At 41.5% G+C, this 18,980-nt stretch overlaps 2 protein-coding genes across 2 annotated transcripts in view; one reads left to right on the top strand and one right to left on the bottom strand.

Moving 5' to 3' along the window:
* Nucleotides 1-18,980, bottom strand: part of pik3r3b (phosphoinositide-3-kinase, regulatory subunit 3b (gamma)) — a 98,485-nt gene that overhangs the window by 53,712 nt on the left and 25,793 nt on the right. The window lies entirely within an intron of this gene.
* LOC147309828 (uncharacterized) lies at nucleotides 17,830-18,520 on the top strand. Its single transcript, XM_086270138.1, has one exon. It carries the CDS (start codon nucleotides 17,903-17,905, stop codon nucleotides 18,518-18,520), a length of 618 nt encoding a protein of 205 aa, XP_086126264.1. The 5' UTR covers nucleotides 17,830-17,902.

The raw sequence follows: 18,980 nt of genomic DNA, 5'->3' as shown, positions 1-18,980 counted from the left end.
TAAGAAGAGATGGATGAGGAAAATGGTAAGGGCTCAGGCATTAATAATTAAGAGATTGACTCAAACACACAAGCACATACACAGGGCATTATTCTTTATCTGTGTCATTGCTTACCAACTATCACCCACACACCCCACACACCCCTGTGCTGCTCTGACTATATTGGGCTTATCGCCTGGACACAGAGCACCATTCACCACCACAATATCATCATTATTTACATCCAGATGGAGAGGGTCTACTGGGTGTGTAAGTGTGTGTGTTGCAGGCAGCATGGGGGAGTGAGGTGACAATGGCGTTAGGGGGATTAGGGATGGATGGTGAGGCCACAGATTTATGCCTGTCTGTGTCTTGACCTTGTGCCCTCTTTGTCCATGGGAAGCCTCCTAAAGTCTCTGTGTGGAGGGATTGGGGGTGTATGGGGTGAGCACCACTACTAACAATAGGCTGGTGACAGAGAGTGGTACAAAGATCCACACTGAAGCTTTACTGGAGAGTGAGGTGAGGTTTTTAAGGTTGGCTGTGGGGCAGGCTGGGGTGTACAAAGAAAATGAAGGACTGGTACTTAGCATTTTTTAATTAAGGATGTGACCTCTTAAATATAAGAACCCAAGCAGACCATAGAAAATGTATTTTCCGAACAAGTGCTTAATATTGTAAAAGGGCCTTTTTTAATACTAAGTAGATTTAGATGACGACTCGAATGGAGCTGCTGAAATGGCAATTTTATTTACAAATGATTAAAAATACAGCTTATCTGACTCATATTGTGAAAGGATTTTCTTTATGATTTAAATTGTCTAATGTTCATGGTGCAGTGTAAAGCCTTCCAAAGTTTCACTCCATAATTGGAAAGGCACCTTGGTTTTAAAGCATTGTAATAAAACTTATATTTAAAAGACGTTTTTCATGTTTCTTATATTAAATAACTTGTCAATTTAGTTGATAATAGATAATTTTTCACAAATAGTTTTTTTTATATAGTTAGTAAATCTTTCAGATTGTGGAGTTGACTTGGAAAGAAAAATTTCAATGATAGAGCATTGGGATAATTTGCCTTTCAGTGCAGTTGTCAGCGGTTGGGTGGAGGCGAGGAAGAAGGAACCCAAACGCAGGACTCGCAGGTAGGTGACGATTTATTATAAGGAGTGGATGAACAGAACAAAGGGAGAAAATGGCTGGCTGGACGACTGACTGAAGCACTGACTGACTAACTGAACATACAGACGGAGAGACAACATCACAATAACATCAATGACACGACATTGGACTGGTTGAACTGAGGGACATAAATACACAGGCTGAGTGATGAGAGATTAGAACCTGGTGAGTACACAGCTGAACATAATGAACTAATGATAAACGGGAAGAGGACGGAACATAATGCACATGGACCAAGGCTAACACAATAAAACAGGAAGTGGAACAGGCAGAAGATAAACAGAGAACGTGAACTGAAAATACTGGGTCACCGACCCAGGAACCCTGACAGCAGTAAGTGTTGTCACATAACTCTTCCTGCATGAGGCTAAAATAGGCTGTTAAATGGTTTGCTGTGAGTCTCATAGCAAGCACATCTCAGTCTAACTTCTTAAGTTGTTTTTTTGTATTTCTGAGTCCAAGTGAAGTAAAAATATACATAAAGCAGAATATTATTTAGAGGACATGCATATTAGGGTTTAATTTTGAAATGGCCTTTTGTAATGCCTCTGATGTGTTGACATGTGAAAATAGAAATAACTACAACTTCTCTAAGGCCAGATATTGTCCTGTGGTCCACCTCAGCCAATGGAATGATTATAGCAATTCCATGGAAAAAAAACAACGGCAGTCTTTGAGAGATAAAGAAGTACAGAGAGGCCACTGTAACATGTGCTGAAGCAGGGTGGAAGGCACAAATCTATCCTGTTGAAGTCAGATGGATGGACTTTGTTAGAGAATCCACGCCACAGCTACCGAAACCTCTCAGAGTCCCTGGGTCCGAGCAAAAAAGACACTCAAGGATCACTCAAGAAAGGGCGCTTCTGGCTGTGACCCAGAAGAAATGATCTGAAGTGGAGAAATTAAGGATCTCAGGACAAGCCACAAACAGCAATGAACCATTGATTACTGTGACTGTGAACTGCAGTGCCATCCAGGAATGACTGGAGGACAGGCAGGGAAACCTACTAGCAGCAGGAAAGGACTGGATGCAGGCAGGCTAGTTAAGGACCTAGACTCTTCTGTTGCTAAGCCATGTTTTTGCAATAGATGCAGTATTAGTACTTAGTATTGTGCTGCTGAAATAAATAAAAGATTGTTCTGAAAAAGATGTCACCTGGATGGGAGCATGTTATGTTAGCCAATTCAAGCAAAATGCGTGCTGTAAAGAATTACATTTCCATTACTTGATCACTTGAGGCCCAGGTTAATAATGATCACCTGTTGGCCAACAGGGTGCCAGTAGAAATGATGCTACTCTTGGCGGAGGTGAGAGCAAGGACTTTAAATGTAGAAACTGTGACTGATAAAGCAAGTAATACTAGTTAAATATATGCATTTATTAAGATGTGAAGATAAAAAGGTAAAACTATCACAAAACAGTCAAATATTAGTCATTGTGAATGTTGTATTGCACGCAATAACACAAACACCTCAGGTTTTTACTACTTAACAGCATGTTGTAAACATGAGGCGAACAACTGATGCTTTAATTCTGTAATTCCTGAATGTCTTTGTGCAATAAATAAGATTGATCCTTACATTATTTTTAAATGCTCTTTTATACTGACTTTTGTTTTTCATCAGAGACAAATTCATAATATCCTTGTAAACTATTCAGTGTGGGGATTTTTTTTACCTATTGTAACAGATGCTATAATTAATATCAGTGTTGAAAAAGATTTATGCATGTTATATATGTACATTTTGGCATTACCAGTGGCGAGCTGAAAATGTATTGACTTCAGTTAAATAGCAGCATTGGCAGTGGTAGCCTGTGAATCTAAAGGAGTATAAATTCCAAAAATGTAGTTGTTTGAAGGTCTGTCGTGTCTTTTCTGTGTTTCTGTGCAATGTGTTTGGGTTTCTGTCTGCATATCTGTGTAGACTGATATGCACACTTGTCTACTGTCAGTATAACAGCCTCTGTAATTTCCGTCAGTGCATCCTTCTGCACTCTCCCAGGGAGACATTGTGGAGGTCAATAATGTAAATCTGAACACTCCACTCTACAAGGGCACAAACACATTCAGAGCTCGGTGGGCTGCAGTTCGATTACCAAGATTAGTCTTTGCAATCCTGCCAAGAAAAAACAAAGGCAGGTTTGATTTTGGTGGGCCAAAGGAGGAATGTAAGTGGGAATGCTGTGTAACAGAGACCCTGCAGAGATCAAGAAGTAGAAATGCATTCAAAAAACAAAGGGTCAAATCCAGTCACAAAGCAAACTCAAATAAAATTCAAGCATGTGTCTTTCATTTGTTTTAAAATATTTAATATATTTAACATCTGGTTGATATTTTATTTGTCTGTAAAATAGTTTTGATCAGCCAGCCACACTACATCTTTAATAAGAGTTTTAATAGGATTATTGTCTCATTGTCTGACGCATGGTGAGTTTATTTGTATTGGCCTCTGCACGGTCAAAATAAACCCTACTGTACTACCTCACAGAAAGGTTTTGGGATTCAATTCACTTGGGGGAGCTTCAGAGGAACTCTTAAACCCAAGTGTATTTTCACTTCCAGCCATACCAACAAAAATTATATCTTTTTTCTGAATGTTTTTTTTTTTTTTTTTTTTTTTTTTCAAAAGACAAAAACCAACAGAACGGGCAGAGAAAAAAAAATGCATATATCAATCACCTGGATCACCTGCTGAGAAAGAAAAAAGAAAACAAGCAGAAGAGAACAAGAGTAATAGAATAAACAACATCACAATGATATATGGGAATATGACAGTAAATACTAAATGTTAAACATTATTGTGCAGCACATAAGATCAACAGAACGCAGTGTGCTTTGAGGTAGGAGCCAAAAAGGGTGTAGTTTGTGGGTGTGATCACCCGTGTGTACACCTGTGAGCATGGACGCGCTTGTTTTTTGTTTTTTAAAAGGTTCCTTCATGTAATAATCTGCTAGAGGGTGTGGGGGGGCCACAGCCCCGTCCTCCAGGGCATGAAGCAGGTGTGGAGGAGATCAAAACTCCAGACATCCAGAGGCTCCCAGAACACAAGAGACCAAGGAAGACCAACAGAGGGGCAGCCGCGCCACTGTCCCAGAAAGAGCTGAGGAGAGTCCCAGATGAGGGCTCACTCAGCAGCCGCGGAGCAGAAGCCAGGGGGAGTTGCAGTGACGCGCCCGTGAGCTCCGCCGGCAGCCAGCCGCGCCTGAGTGACCGAGCCCCAGGCCGAGAGGCCGGGGGCACCCCACCTCCGAAGTGGCCCGAGCGAGCCCCAGGCTCCAGGCCCCGATAACCGGCCGCCAAGGAGTGAGCCGGTGTGTACCTGGACGCCCATCCCCGGACACAAAGAACCACCAACGCACCGATGTTTGAGGGGGTCCGCCACTGGTAGGGGAAGTGGTGGTAGGGGGAGATAGGCCTCCAAACCTTGGAGGGCCTGAGATGTCCCCAGAGAGGTGGCGCCTGACACCCAACCTGACATATAGACACAGACATACAGGCACACACAGATACAAACATCCATTCCCACCCTCATGCTCTCATATGCACTTACTCCACACTCAACCAACGTGGAGATAGACATAAAGAGACGCTGTACACACGATCACACTCCCCAAGCGTACTCTACAAACCGGGTCTAGGTACCCCCGCCCCTGGAGGGGGGAACTGCACCCAGACCTAGGTGGTGTTTCCCTTTTCCCTGCGGTGGGGGGAGGCAGACCGCCCCGACTCCGCAGCAGCAGGAAGGCCCCACACTCCAGACCGTTTCTGAATGTTTTTCAACAAACGGAGAAGATGGCTTTTCACCTTTTATCAAGATTTCAATGTTGTTTTTTGTTGCTACTTTCCTTTTTCTTAATCGTAACCTTAACCTTTTACCTTGTGACCACATTAACCTTTTTTGGGGTCTCTGATTGCCTTGGGAGAGTCTTGGGAGAACAATTAAAACAAAATGAAATTATATATTCTGATCGGTTGGAGGTCAAAAAGTAGAAAGTGTTCCCTTTCAGTGGTGCTATTGTGCACTGACGTTAAGCTTTTCCACAGGTGCTTGCTGAAATGATGGAAATTCTATAAAGATGGATGATGGACATCGTGGTGGGAGCTGCATGGTGGGTCACTGGTGACCTGGTGGATGTTAAGTGGTTAATTGCCTGACACAGGTTGGAAAACAGCATTAGAATAGAACCGATACCTCAAGTACATGTCAGAGATGATGATGTCAATTATTCTGATTTTCAGTTATAATAATAGCTAAAAAAAAAATCACCAAAAACAATTAACAAAATTAATGCTGTAAATTTCATCTTTCTCCTTTACAGTATAAGCAAACTGACAAGGTTAAAGTCACCTGAAGAAACCAACCACAACATCAAAGAACACAAAGTCTTACTGATGATGACAGTTTCTGTGTGAAGATAAATTCAGAAAAGCACGACTGACTAATGACTAAAACAACAGCAACAATGAAGATGAAATTACTGGGTGAAGAAGGTGTTTTAGATAGATAGAATTTAAAATGTCTGTTTTACTCATTTCTTTTCGTATTTTCTTTAAAATTTTGGCCTAATTATCCCACGTAGCAGAGTAAAATTAATGTCTAAAATAAGATCGTTTATCAGTTAGCTTTTCTGCTTAGACATTTATCTCTCTTTTCTTTGTTGGTGAAATTTTCCTTTTAGGATTCTCTGACAATCCTGCTACTCAGTGCAAAATATCTAATTACTTAGACACAAAGACAGGCATACATCTTATCAGGATACGTAGAAGAAGATATTTTAACTAGAGACACTTAGCTAAGATAGACAGACACACATACAGACAGACAATGCTAATATTCCCACCTTTAGGTCTTCAGCTTGCAATCGGGCCTATAACCAACTGCATCACTACCTGATTGTCCATTTTACAAGTCTATTGATTCCCTATCACCTCCCCACACCAATACACCTCAGCTCATCTCTTCCTTCTTACCATGCATGGAGGTCAATGAGAAAAGATCTAACGGATAGAAATCCTATTAGAGAAAGAAAAAGATGGTGGTAAGGACAAATTGACTCTGAGGTAGAGGAGTTTTCTATTGTCTCCAGAGAAACTTGTCAATACAAACTGAAAGGGTCAAAAGTGCCACATACATATTCTCAGTACAGAGGATGTTAGTGTGAATTCAATTTTACATTTCAAAGCTTTGGAGAACCTGGATATATGTACTTTCTTTGGTAAGAAAAATCTCCCAGCATGTTTCAGCATGTGCCCTTCATGGGGGTTATGAACCCTGTAAGACTCACCCCATCTGAAAAATAGCCCGAAAATTATGATTTTTTGGAACTGAGATGTTTATTAACCCTTATAACAAAATCCATATTTTGTTTTGTTGTTTTTTGCTATATCATGTTGTGTATGATATAATTTTATTATATATATTTTTGTGTCACATTCGATACATTGGGCGTTTTTGGTAACTTTTTGTTAACAACAATGTTAATTTTAGACAAAAAAAGAATATGGCAAGTATTGATCATGTTGATGAGATAGAGGTCTCAGAAACTCATGTGTCAAATATGATACAAAGGGCATTATAGGGTGACGAATTCTATTGCAGGTGACAGTTAATATATTTTCGCTTACATGCATCCAGCATGTTTACCCACCAATGGAGCAAAGCGAGGTCATGTGGTCATTAATGTAACATATTACTGTAATTGAACCATGACAATAAACTGCCTAAATTATATAAATAAATATGTCCTTCATAGTGGTTGTTTGTAACACTGAATGAGGAGAAATTTAAAACACCACCCCAGATTTTATACTGTTCCTTTTTAGTAACAAAAATAGCTCAGGTTTGACTCTGATCACGTGACCTTATACCACATGACTGTATGCCCAGTCCATCCTTGTTGGTACTCCATAAGTGGATAAATATACACGCCAAACTGAAAGAAATAAGATGTTTAAAACAAACAACAAAAACAAAAAAACCCAAGCTTGATTACGATTACGGATATGTTTGAGCTAAGTTGTCAAAAAATGTCCTGTCTGTTTAACTATGAACCCCAAGCACGTAATTTGTCATCAGAATCGTAGATGTTTATATTCATTTATAGGGGAAGACGTGAGGGGGACCAAAGCCTATTACCTGTTCCCATGAAATACCTGTGGGAACCTTGGATTTTCAGTTTGTGTTGTTGTGTGTTTCAACTGGATCTTAATCAAATGCACAGGACTCGTTGCCAAAGGAGAAGCCAGAAACGTCAATAGGAGAAGTATTGATTGCAGAAGCTTACCCAGTTAATGGAGGATATAAAGATAACTCTTTGCATCTAATTGCTTCAATTAGTTCTACTTCTTGGTGTTAAAACTCAACACATGAAAATACAGACATAAAATTCATATTTTAGGAATCAGGGCTATAGAAAGGTATGACATCTACTACAAATAACAAAGCATCAATGTGCAGAGAAAAAAAGGTGGTATTGGGGGGAACTCACACATGTATAGGCAGAGCCTACAGGCTCTACTCGGAAGCGTACTGCCAGCTGGTGCAGTCAAACCCAGGATCCTCTTGATCCTCAACAGTGCTAATCACCACACCACTGTTCTACCTCATTGTAGTGTATTAATAACTAAAAAATTAGCAGACTGTTAAAAAATGAGAAGACTTAAGCTTGGTTTCTTTCTTAGGAAGCTGAAACAACTAATGACCTCCACTTAGATGACAACCATTCTTCCTCAACACTGCAGGCTCATTGGTGTTAAAATGAGAGATCAAGAACATGATTCTGACTTTGCACGCTAACAGCTAGCTGTTAGCTGACAGCTAACAGTCAGCCGGCTGACCTCTGGCTAAAAGTGACAATTTTGATTGGCTGGATCTGTAAGGGAATTTTGAGTAGTGGCTAATTACTGCCACCATAAGTCTCTGGTATATAGGCCATTAATAACAATAAATTCATCTTAAGTTATCGTTATTAATGCACACAAGATTATTGGCGATTTGGAATGTAGTTGTAGTTGTAAATGTGACATTAATTTCTGCATAGAAAATCACATCCCTGACCTGCTAACAGTGTTTTCAAGATATGGAGCGTACACATACATGCACACATATCATTAGAATGAGAGCTTGACCTTGTAGTATGAAGACCCAGGGCCACCATGACAAAAATAATGGGCATTCAATCTAACGACCCTCACTCCTACTTTGTCCTTTCCCTCCACACATGTATAAGATTCATGTTTCCAGACCAGATGACTCCCTACTGGCTTATATTTTGCTAGCTAGTACAGTGCGGATATGTCTAAAGTTCTGTATATTAACATTTACAGTTTTCACTACTTTTTTAATGTGTTTTTTAAAGGATAATTTAGAGTCTAGTAGCACTACCAAATACTTAAATTCCTCAACATTAATTAATTCTTGTGCACCCAAGCAGACTTTTACTGCAGCCACGGTTGTTTTAGGTTTACTAAAAAACATTGATACGGTCTTTTTAAAATTAAGGCACAAGCATGAGTCATTCAGCCATTTTTGTAAATCATGTAATGCCAGTGAAAGCTGATGGGCTGCATCATCAGCAGTTTTGGCTTGCGTAAAAATTACCGTATCATCCGCATACATAATCGTGTCCACATTTTTGCACACATTAGGTAAGTCATTTCCATAAAGTGAAAATAACAGGGGGCCTAGAATTGAACCCTGGGGGACACCTTGCGTACAGTAAAGATAGGGTGACTTGCTATTCTTTATTTGCACGCATTTCATCAACACAACTGTCCTTTCTTTCCTTCTTTATGTGGGATAGTCTTCATTTAGCATTGCAGCAAAAGGTCAAGGCCATCACCCAAAGATGCTCTCTAAAAAGGAGAAGACAAACTTTTTTTTAATTTTTCTTTGCTCCATTATTTCCTTTACCCCCTTGCTTTTATTTGTTATTCCATTGTTTTTGTGTATTCTTTTCCTTTTATTATTTATTTCCTTCTTTTTACATCCACTTTTTCTTCCATTAGCTATTCTTTAATTCTCGCTTCTAAATTGTTAGCTGAGGCCCAACTAAATGTATCATTACCTCTGTAGCATTGAAGTTGAACAACAATACTGTTTCTTCTTTTCTCTTTTCTTTTTATACCTCTTCATACCCTCTTGTCCTTCTTGTCCTCTACAGCTAATTTGCTTTGCGTGTATTGGTGCATCATTACCTCTGCTCGGGGTCAATGCTGAATGGTTATTAACTGTAGCCTCTTCATCCAGATGACTTACTTCCACAGTGATGTGGATCTGTCTGACTAGATGACAGCCCCAACCCTTTGCTTGTCTCTCTCTTTTTTCCTGATATTTCTTCTTCATCTTATTCTCTCTTATTTACCCCTCAACTCCCCTGACCTTTCTCTTTGTAGGTTAACCCCTTGCTGATCGAAGCCAGGGGATCTAGCCTGGCAGTGGTGCACAGATTAGACAAAGGCCAGATGGCAATATGTGGGCAGCTGAACTAAGCCCTGTTAGAGAGAGTCATTACCCTGTCTGCCTCAAAGACAGACCAAATTATCTATAAAAAGACCAAAAAAAAAAAAAAAAAAAAATCCAACCTAAACTGAGATTGTGATCTGCAGCCAAACCAAACCAAAGGTCTGCAGCGGAGGGCTCATGTGAATGCAAAGATAAAACAAAGGTTAAAAAAAGAAGGTATAAAGGAAGAAAAAGCACGCCAGTAAGGAAACACTTAGAAAGAAAGAAAAAAAAAAACATTTAAAAAGTCGAGGAGGAAAAAAAAACATGAGAAGAAGAAGATAAAAACCTTGAGTCAAAATGGACGAGAGGCACAGAAGGCAGGAAGGATGCAAAGAGCATTTCATCGTATCCAGGCTTAAAAATATGAAATATGGGGCCAGGACCTTTTTTCTGATAGTTTGCATATTCGCATTGTGGATAAACTTTTTACTTTGGTGTTGCCAACACTCCACCATCATTTTCATTAATTTCAACTGTAGATAGACAGTTACAGTTTTTCTTGATAGCTTTGACAAAATCCTTTTTTAAAATAGTTTTTATTTCGAACATGTGAATATAACTAAACAAAGAAAAAGCAAAGCAAAAAGAAAAACATCAAGTTTTCATGAATATCTCTATGTCTACACAATGTTTATGCTCAAAAAGGAGCATAAACATCATGTAATCTTAATAGGTTACATGATAGGGTGAGGCAAGGTCTCACAATTGTTTCACCCAAAACCTCTGGTGATAATGACACATGCCTTTTTTTCACACCTTGGCTCATGTGATGAGTCACATGATTAATAGTGGGTCAGCAAGTATGCAAACCTCTTGTTTACTTGAAACAAATACGTGAAACATACTTGAAATACTTGATACACACTAAATACTTGGTATTTTAATTGGTAGTGTAGTAGAAAGATCACAAAGAATAGCAGTGTGTATAAGAACAATGAGAATGTCTAATGTGGGTGAGGAAATTGAGGTGAACATAACACCTTGTAGTATGAAGTTATGTAGTTATGAACATAACATAACATAATTAATATGTTAACAACATTAATAATTTCTACACTCACTGGCTGCCGCTTCAATCACAGAAATCTTTTAAGTGCTGGCATATGGGACTGTGGCGGACTGTTCGATTCAACCCTTAGTGTGAATCTTTAATTGGCTTATCATGGCACACCCATACATAGTAACTATAAGGCCACACTCATCTCTCTGATCTCTTCTTGCACTCCAGCTGTTTACACTCACCCGCAATGATGAACTTTAAAACATACTGTATGCAATAAATCTAAACAGAAGCAAACACATACACACACAATTACACGTGTGCAGACAGCTGACACAGCTGAAAGCCTGCAAAACTTATAGGGCCAGAAAACATACCAGACATGCCATTGCCATCCCATTTAGCTGATGCTTTTAGTAATTTAAAGTGCACAAGAGTTCAAGTAAAAGCAGGAGTACATGCAGCACTGTGGGAGCTTAGGCGACATTATGAAACTGAGCTTAGGTTAAAGTGTATTAGATCAAAGCAATTCAGAGGAAACATAAGTCCACAAAGAGAGAAGCAGGTATATTAATTCAAGTAATTGTCTCTCTCTCTCTCTCTCTGTGTGTGTGTGTGTGTGTGTGTGTGTGTGTGTGTGTGTGTGTGTGTGTGTGTGTGTGTGTGTGTGTGTGTGTGTGTGTGTGAGAGAGAGAGCGTGTATTATTGGATTAAAGCTCTAGGAAGCATCTGTGTGGATACAAGAAAATGGAAAATGCCCAGAATATTCACTTATTTGGTAATACTTCTTAAGGAGCATTTGGGGCCACAAGGTAGTCAAATAAACTCAAATCATTTTAATCAAGCAACATAATGCAATATACCAGAAAAAGCTTTAAATGTTTATTTTATGAAAGTGAAATATGAGTAATGAGTAAAATATCTGATTACAAATACACAAGATGTCCTGACAGAGAAAAACATGAATCTAGAGGCCAATGTTTTGCGGCAACAATCATACCTTTTCCTCAGTTTGTACTTACAGTAAAATTTTAGGGTCAGTGACTGAGCTTCTTTCTTGTGTCTGGCCTGGTATTTTTTCATTAAAGAAAGCATAGAAAGATGATGCCTTTAGTAGAAAGCTGAGCTTGGATTTGTTGACCTGTCTTCTTGGTTTTTTGTTTACTAGCGGTTTATGCTGCTGTGCACCCAGGCAGAGGCTATCAATTTACATCCTGTGGCATGCAAAGAGTGATGTCAAAAGCCATTGCTGCATTCGCTGATTCCTCCACCTGACATGTTGAGAAGAGGACGAGAGGGACAGTTAGCGTGACTGGGAGATGGAGAGGGCACGCAATCCCAGTCCACCCTTTGTGTGTCTGTGTGTTTGTGTTCTGTTTTTCACACAAACTGACATACACATGAACGCTAAATCAACCTCACTTTTTCTCTGTTGGAGTTCTTAAAGATTTTTCCTTCCTAGCCCCCTGGGAGCTCTGAGGGAGATTTCAGAGCTTCCATTGGCCCAGATGAAGGAAGTAAGAAAAATGTGTAAGAAAAGCTACAAGAGATGCTGCATGAGGCATCGAGGATGGAAGTGGAAAGTGCGCGAGAGAGCCAGTCTATGGAGCATCAGATCCATGATGCATAAGCAACACCAAAGTGCTCTTTTATTCAGTGTTTTATTCACAAACACATACTTGCTTTTCCTGGAATAAGTGAACTACTGTAGCGAGAGAGTTGGAACTTGTCAGGTTCTATCACGCAACAGGGCTGCAATACATGGGATTACTGTATGTGTGCGTGTGTTTGTGTGGATGGTGGTGGGTCGGGGGACTGTGTGACATGACCCAACACTTTGCTAGGATGGAAAATGACATGTCTATGATGGATTGCGTGCCTTAGTTTATCGCTCGAAGGAGACCCTGTTGCCTCGAGCTGGTGTGGTGGTTATTGTGTTAAATGTGTGATACTGCACTAGTTTACATACTGCATACTTTACATACAACCATATGTCACCATCTTTATCTCATATTCATGATCTATTTCATCTCAGTAAATTATGTGGAATGTTTTTTGAAGAACTACTTCAACATTGGAGAATAATCAGGAATTGACCAGTTTAGTTTAGAATCAGGTCAAAGCGCTAAGATTAGCTAGAACTCCACAGCTGTTTTATACTTTATGTGTGTGTGTGTGTGTGTGTGTGTGTGTGTGTGTGTGTGTGTGTGTGTGTGTGTGTGTGTATATATATATATATATATATATATATATATATAACCTTTGTTGGCAATAACAGAGGTCAAACGTTTACTATAGGTCTTTACCAGGTTTGCACACACAGTAGCTGGTATTTTGGCCCATTCCTCCATGCAGATCTTCTCGAGAGCAGTGATGTTTTGGGGCTGTCGCCGAGCAACACGGACTTTCAACTCCCGCCACAGATTTTCTATGGGGTTGAGGTCTGGAGACTGGCTAGGCCACTCCAGGACTTTCAAATGCTTCTTACGGAGCCACTCCTTTGTTGCCCGGGCAGTGTGTTTTGGATCATTGTCATGTTGGAAGACCCAGCCTCGTTTCATCTTCAAAGTTCTCACTGATGGAAGGAGGTTTTGGCTCAAAATCTCACGATACATGGCCCCATTCATTCTGTCCTTAACACGGATCAGTCGTCCTATCCCCTTGGCAGAAAAACAGCCCCATAGCATGATGTTTCCACCCCCATGCTTCACAGTAGGTATGGTGTTCTTGGGATGCAACTCAGTATTCTTCTTCCTCCAAACACGACGAGTTGAGTTTATACCAAAAAGTTCTACTTTGGTTTCATCTGACCACATGACATTCTCCCAATCCTCTGCTGTATCATCCATGTGCTCTCTGGCAAACTTCAGACGGGCCTGGACATGCACTGGCTTCAGCAGCGGAACACGTCTGGCACTGCGGGATTTGATTCCCTGCCGTTGTAGTGTGTTACTGATGGTGACCTTTGTTACTTTGGTCCCAGCTCTCTGCAGGTCATTCACCAGGTCCCCCCGTGTGGTTCTGGGATCTTTGCTCACCGTTCTCATGATCATTTTGACCCCACGGGATGAGATCTTGCGTGGAGCCCCAGATCGAGGGAGATTATCAGTGGTCTTGTATGTCTTCCATTTTCTGATGATTGCTCCCACAGTTGATTTTTTCACACCAAGCTGCTTGCCTATTGTAGATTCACTCTTCCCAGTCTGGTGCAGGTCTACAATACTTTTCCTGGTGTCCTTCGAAAGCTCTTTGGTCTTGGCCATGGCGGAGTTTGGAGTCTGACTGTTTGAGGCTGTGGACAGCTGTCTTTTATACAGATGATGAGTTCAAACAGGTGCCATTCATACAGGTAACGAGTGGGGGACAGAAAAGCGTCTTACAGAAGACGTTACAGGTCTGTGAGAGCCAGAGATTTTCCATGTTTGAGGTGACCAAATACTTATTTTCCACCCTAATTTACGAATAAATTCTTTACAAATCCTACCATGTGAATTCATGGATTTTTTTTTCACATTCTGTCTCTCACAGTTGAAGTGTACCTCTGGTGCAAATTACTGACCTCTGTCATCATTTTAAGTGGGGGAACTTGCACAATCGGTGGCTGACTAAATACTTTTTGCCCCACTGTCAGATATAGAACTTTCTATAGGGCTGAATATAACATACGTTCAGAGCCTCTGTGCTTTATCTGAGTACTAACATTACCTAAAACAAGAGTTTGGTGGCGTTCTAACTAGTTATCAGATCTATCGATGACTATTGGAGCAATTGGTTAGTAGAATTGCTAACAAGCTAACAAAGAGCTTCTAACACATTATATGTGCTAAATATTAGTCCAGCTAACGCATTAACAGTAGGAGTTACAGAATGATGTTTGCTATTGTATATATAATTGTATATATAATTTAATGAGCTGTCAGTTGCAGTAAAACTGTCAGCAGAGAAGTTAAAACTGTAACAGAGTAAAGATTTAAAAACAGGGACTATGACTAGTAAACGAAAAGAGTTGGCTGATATAATGAAGAGAGGGAGGTGCCTTGAGGCAATTTCTGCTGTGATTTGGCATTAAATAAATAAAATTGATCTACACCCCTACCCTCACCCATGGTCACGAGCTGTGGGTAGTGACCGAAAGAACGAGATCGCGAATACAAGCGGTGGAAATGGGCTTCCTCCGAAGGGTGGATGGCCTCTCCCTTAGAGATAGGGTGAGAAGTTGGCCAATTCGGGAGGGGCTCAGAGTAGAGCCGCTGCTCCTCCACATCAAAAGGAGCCAGTTGAGGTGGTTCGGGTACCTGACAAGGATGCCTCCTGGGCGCCTCCTAGGCGAGGTTTTCTGGGCATGTCCCACCGGGAGGAGGCTCCGGGGCAGACTCAGGACACACTGGAGAGATTATATTTCTCAGCTGGCCTGGGAACGCCTTGGTGTTCCTCCAGATAAGCTGGAGGAGGTGGCTGGGGAGGTGGAGGTCTGGGATTCTCTGCTTGGGCTGCTGCCCCCGCATCCCGGCCTCGGATAAGCGGAAGAAAATGGATGGATTGATGGATGGATGGATAAATAAAATTGAATTGAATTGAATTGAACAAAGGTGATCACGTGATAGTAGTTAGACAGGTATGGCATTAAGGACAAGAGCAGATGGTAGTGCATTTTGCAAAAAGGATGAAAATGGCTGTGGTAAACACACTTCAAGAAGGTGAAAGAACATAGGGTGAGAATGGAGGAATGAGCACATATGTGGACATCTTATACAAAAGAGGCAATCTGAAAGATAGGTGCTTGCAAGGTGGCTCTAGAGAATGTAGCAAAGCAGCACTAGATGGTAGTCTTTGGGATGCTTTGGACATCAACAGGAGGAAGTGAAGGCATGTGCAAACATTAAATGGTGAAAGATAAAGAAGAAAGTAGACAGGAAAGCAAGGTGTGCAGCAAAGAGGTGGAAAAACTGAAGAAAAGGGCTGATAGTGAATTGTGTATGAGGATGGACAGAGAAGAGGATGTGTATTGATTGAGTAGGCAAGCTGATCAAGAGAGATCAAGCTGGAAATTATGTGCAGTAAGTTAGGATAATTAAGGATAAAGATGAAAATGCACTAGCAAGTGAAGGCAGTTTGTGCAAAAGACAAAATATTTATGCAGCTGGGTATGTAAAGACAGAGATATTTTTTGTTTCTTTGTTGGCAGCATGGTTTGTATTGAGCCACACACTAATAACCAGACCAATGAAGTATGGCTTCCATATCTCACAAAGATTGTACCCTTTGCAATCCAGGAGTATACAAACAACCCCAGTCTACCCTACTCTGAGGAGCTGATGGATGAAGAAAATGAAAGAGAGGGATGGAGGACAGTTAGTAGATAAGGAAATCTGGAGGATTAATTAGGAGGAAGTGAGGACAGGATGAAGAATGGAAAGGCAGTTGGTACCTTTATGTACCATACCTCTGAAGGTATGGACATGTCTAGGAAGAGAAGGAGACTTTTTGATAAGACTCTTTAACACAATAGTGGAGTGTGACAGGATGCCCGAGGAATGGACAAGTGTAGAGACTTTCAAGAACAAGGGTCATTTGCAAAACTGTAGTAAGTACAGAGGGATAAGCCATAAAGCCACTGTATGAGAAAGGTTGTGGAAGCTAAATAAAGAAGAGAGGTGATGATCGGTGAGCAGCAGTATGGATTCATGCACATTGCATGCACTATCAATGCAATGTTTCCTTTGAGAGTGTTGATGGAGAAATATAAAGACCAGATAGAGCTGAACTGTGTCTTTGTGGATGTGGATCTAGAGAAACCATATAATAAGGTGCCAAGAGAGATACTGTGGTACTGCACGAAGAAGTCAGGAGTTGCAGAGAAGTATGTGAGGATTGCACAGAACATATACAAGGACAGTGAAACAGTGGCGAGGCTTGTGATAGGAGTGGCAGATGGGTTCATGGTAGGGGAGGGATTACACCATTGCTTGCAATAGTGATAGACAGGTTGACAGATGAGGTCAGGCAGGAGTCTTTGTGGAATATGAGTTTTGCATACAATATTGTGAGCCATAGTAAAAGTAGGGAGCAGGTGGAAGAGACTCTGGAGAGGTGGAGGATGGTGAAGTCACAATCAAAAGACTACTTGAAAAATGGCAAAAAAAATCATATTTTGCATGGTTGGGTTTTTACAAGGTTCCAAGTAGAGCTTCAAAAAATGAAAGACAAAGAAATGGTAGTGAGACAAAACATTTTTTGGAGAATGTATTATTGAAAACTAAGCTTAAACTCAAACAGGCTGTTTTACAGCTGATCAAAAGTTTTGGACTACACCTCCAGACCCCTTTTGGTCCAAAATAGTGATGTTATTCTCCTGGAAGAAGTCCCTTGTCCGGCGAGCATTGTGTACTGTAGCGTTGTCCTGTTGAAAAACCCAGATATTACCAGACAGATGAGGGCCCTCAGTCATGAGTGATCCTCTCTGCAACATCTGGGCATAGCCAGTGGCCGTTTGATGCCCCTGCATCTCCTGAAGCTTCATTGTTCCATTGAAGGAAAAAGCCCCCCAGACCATTATGGCGCCCCCTCCACTGTGGCGCGTAGAAAACATCTGAGGTGGGATCTGCTTGTCATGCCAGTAACGTTGGAAACCATCAGGACCATCAAGGTGAATTTTTTTCTCATCAGAGAATAAAACTTTCTTCCACCTTTCAATGTCCCATGTTTGGTGCTCTCTTGCAAAGTCCAAACGGTCAGTTCTGTGACCGTTTGGAAGCCTTTGAAGATGTTGGTTTGTTTTTGAAGCCCTTCAGTCTCAGATGCCATCTGATAGTTATGGGGCTGCAGTCGGCGCCAGTAACTGCCTTAATTTGGGTGGAGGATAGTCCAGTGTCTTGACAGACAGCCAAATGGATCCTCTGGATCAGTGTTGGTGAAATTGTTGGGGGTCTTCCACTTGACTTTTTTGTTCCATAATCCTCGGGATCATGTAAGAAATTCTAAAGAACTGTTATTCTGCCCCTCTGTTACTGCTTTATTGGGTTTCTTAGGCTGGCGCATTTCTCAGGTTTCCCAATAGTAGGCAGTATTACCCCTTCTTTCCTTAGCTCTTGGTGAAGGCAGTCGTACCTTTCTCCTCTCCTCCTTCCCCTTATCTTCCCTGCTTAGCCTCTTGTGTCCTTGTCTTGTCTCGTGTGTATTACTTTCCCTGGAACACTCTCTCGCAGTCTGTTTCTAAGCCTAAAAGAGAATTATGGATTTGATCAACTGGTCTCTGAATGCTATTGACACCCTTTTCTCAACGAGAAGCCTGGGCTCGGGAGAGCCCGAGTGCCCTGGAGGTACTTTCCCTGCCGGATACACGATGGACGGGTGGCAGACATGGAGGGTTGTATGCCTGGCGGGACTGTTGATCGAGGACGCTGAAGATATCTACCTATTTGGAACCATGATAACAGGGTTCTTGCTGATCGGAGCTGGCTTCGCCCTGGCTTATCGGAGAATTAAGAAAGTGGAACCGGCTGTTCAAACCCCCCCCCCAAGGCTGCCCGCTGGAATTGAATCGATGGGACGAGGCGCAACTTCTCCGAATGGGCTCATTGAATGTAGCATGGTTAAGACCTTGGGGAAGCTAACGGCTGCCGTGAATGCTCAGGATAACACCTCTGAGCATATATTGGATTACATCAAGAACAACACCTCTGGGCGAAAGTTGGATTACATTGTGGAACAGCTCACTGCAGTTGTGAGTTCTCAGAATCGGCTCTCTGAGCACAAGAATGACAAGACCACAGATCGCAAGTTTGATAACATCATGGAAAAGCTCGCGGCTCTCCAACGGGAGATTGAGAGGCCAGTGTTGGAGTGTTAAAGAACAGCTCTGAAATTCTCATGAGTTGCTTGCATAAAACAAAAATCACCATTTATTGCGGCTACCCCTTCGGCGCCAGCTGTGGGCTCAAGGCTGGAGTCGAACAAAAACTCCCTGATACCGACTGTGTTTAGACTGTTCCTTCCCACTCAAGGCCACCTGGGTTGGCTGGTAGACTGTTTACTTAGCCTGGCAGGGCGAAGGACACTGTCTCAGCTGGACTGTGGACACACACACACACACTGATACACACTCATCCCCCCCTCCCTTTCCAAATGCCTTCGATGCTTGTCCCCTCCCAGGGAAGATGGCGGTCGACTGGTGCAGCGCAGACATGCTGCAGGACCGGTGCGCTGTCTACACCGGCTTTCTCTTACCCTTTACCCGCCCCTGTTGCTTGTCTTGTGTTTCATGGTGTATTGATAGTCATGTGCTTTTTGTGCTGAGGTGTTTTTTTCTG

This window comes from Aulonocara sp. 'chitande type north' Nkhata Bay, linkage group LG17, assembly GCF_057382095.1.
Source record: "Aulonocara sp. 'chitande type north' Nkhata Bay isolate Kocher_YH1m ecotype deep benthic linkage group LG17, A_spYH_male_GT1.1, whole genome shotgun sequence".
NCBI classification, from domain to species: Eukaryota; Metazoa; Chordata; class Actinopteri; order Cichliformes; family Cichlidae; genus Aulonocara; species Aulonocara sp. 'chitande type north' Nkhata Bay.
Note: the sequence above shows the minus strand (reverse complement) of the source record. Positions and strands in the feature narration are given on the sequence as shown.

What these genes read in the sequence shown, in the direction of transcription:
- LOC147309828 (XM_086270138.1), top strand. Translation starts at nt 17,903, where the DNA reads ATGGATTTGATCAACTGGTCTCTGAATGCTATTGACACCCTTTTCTCA.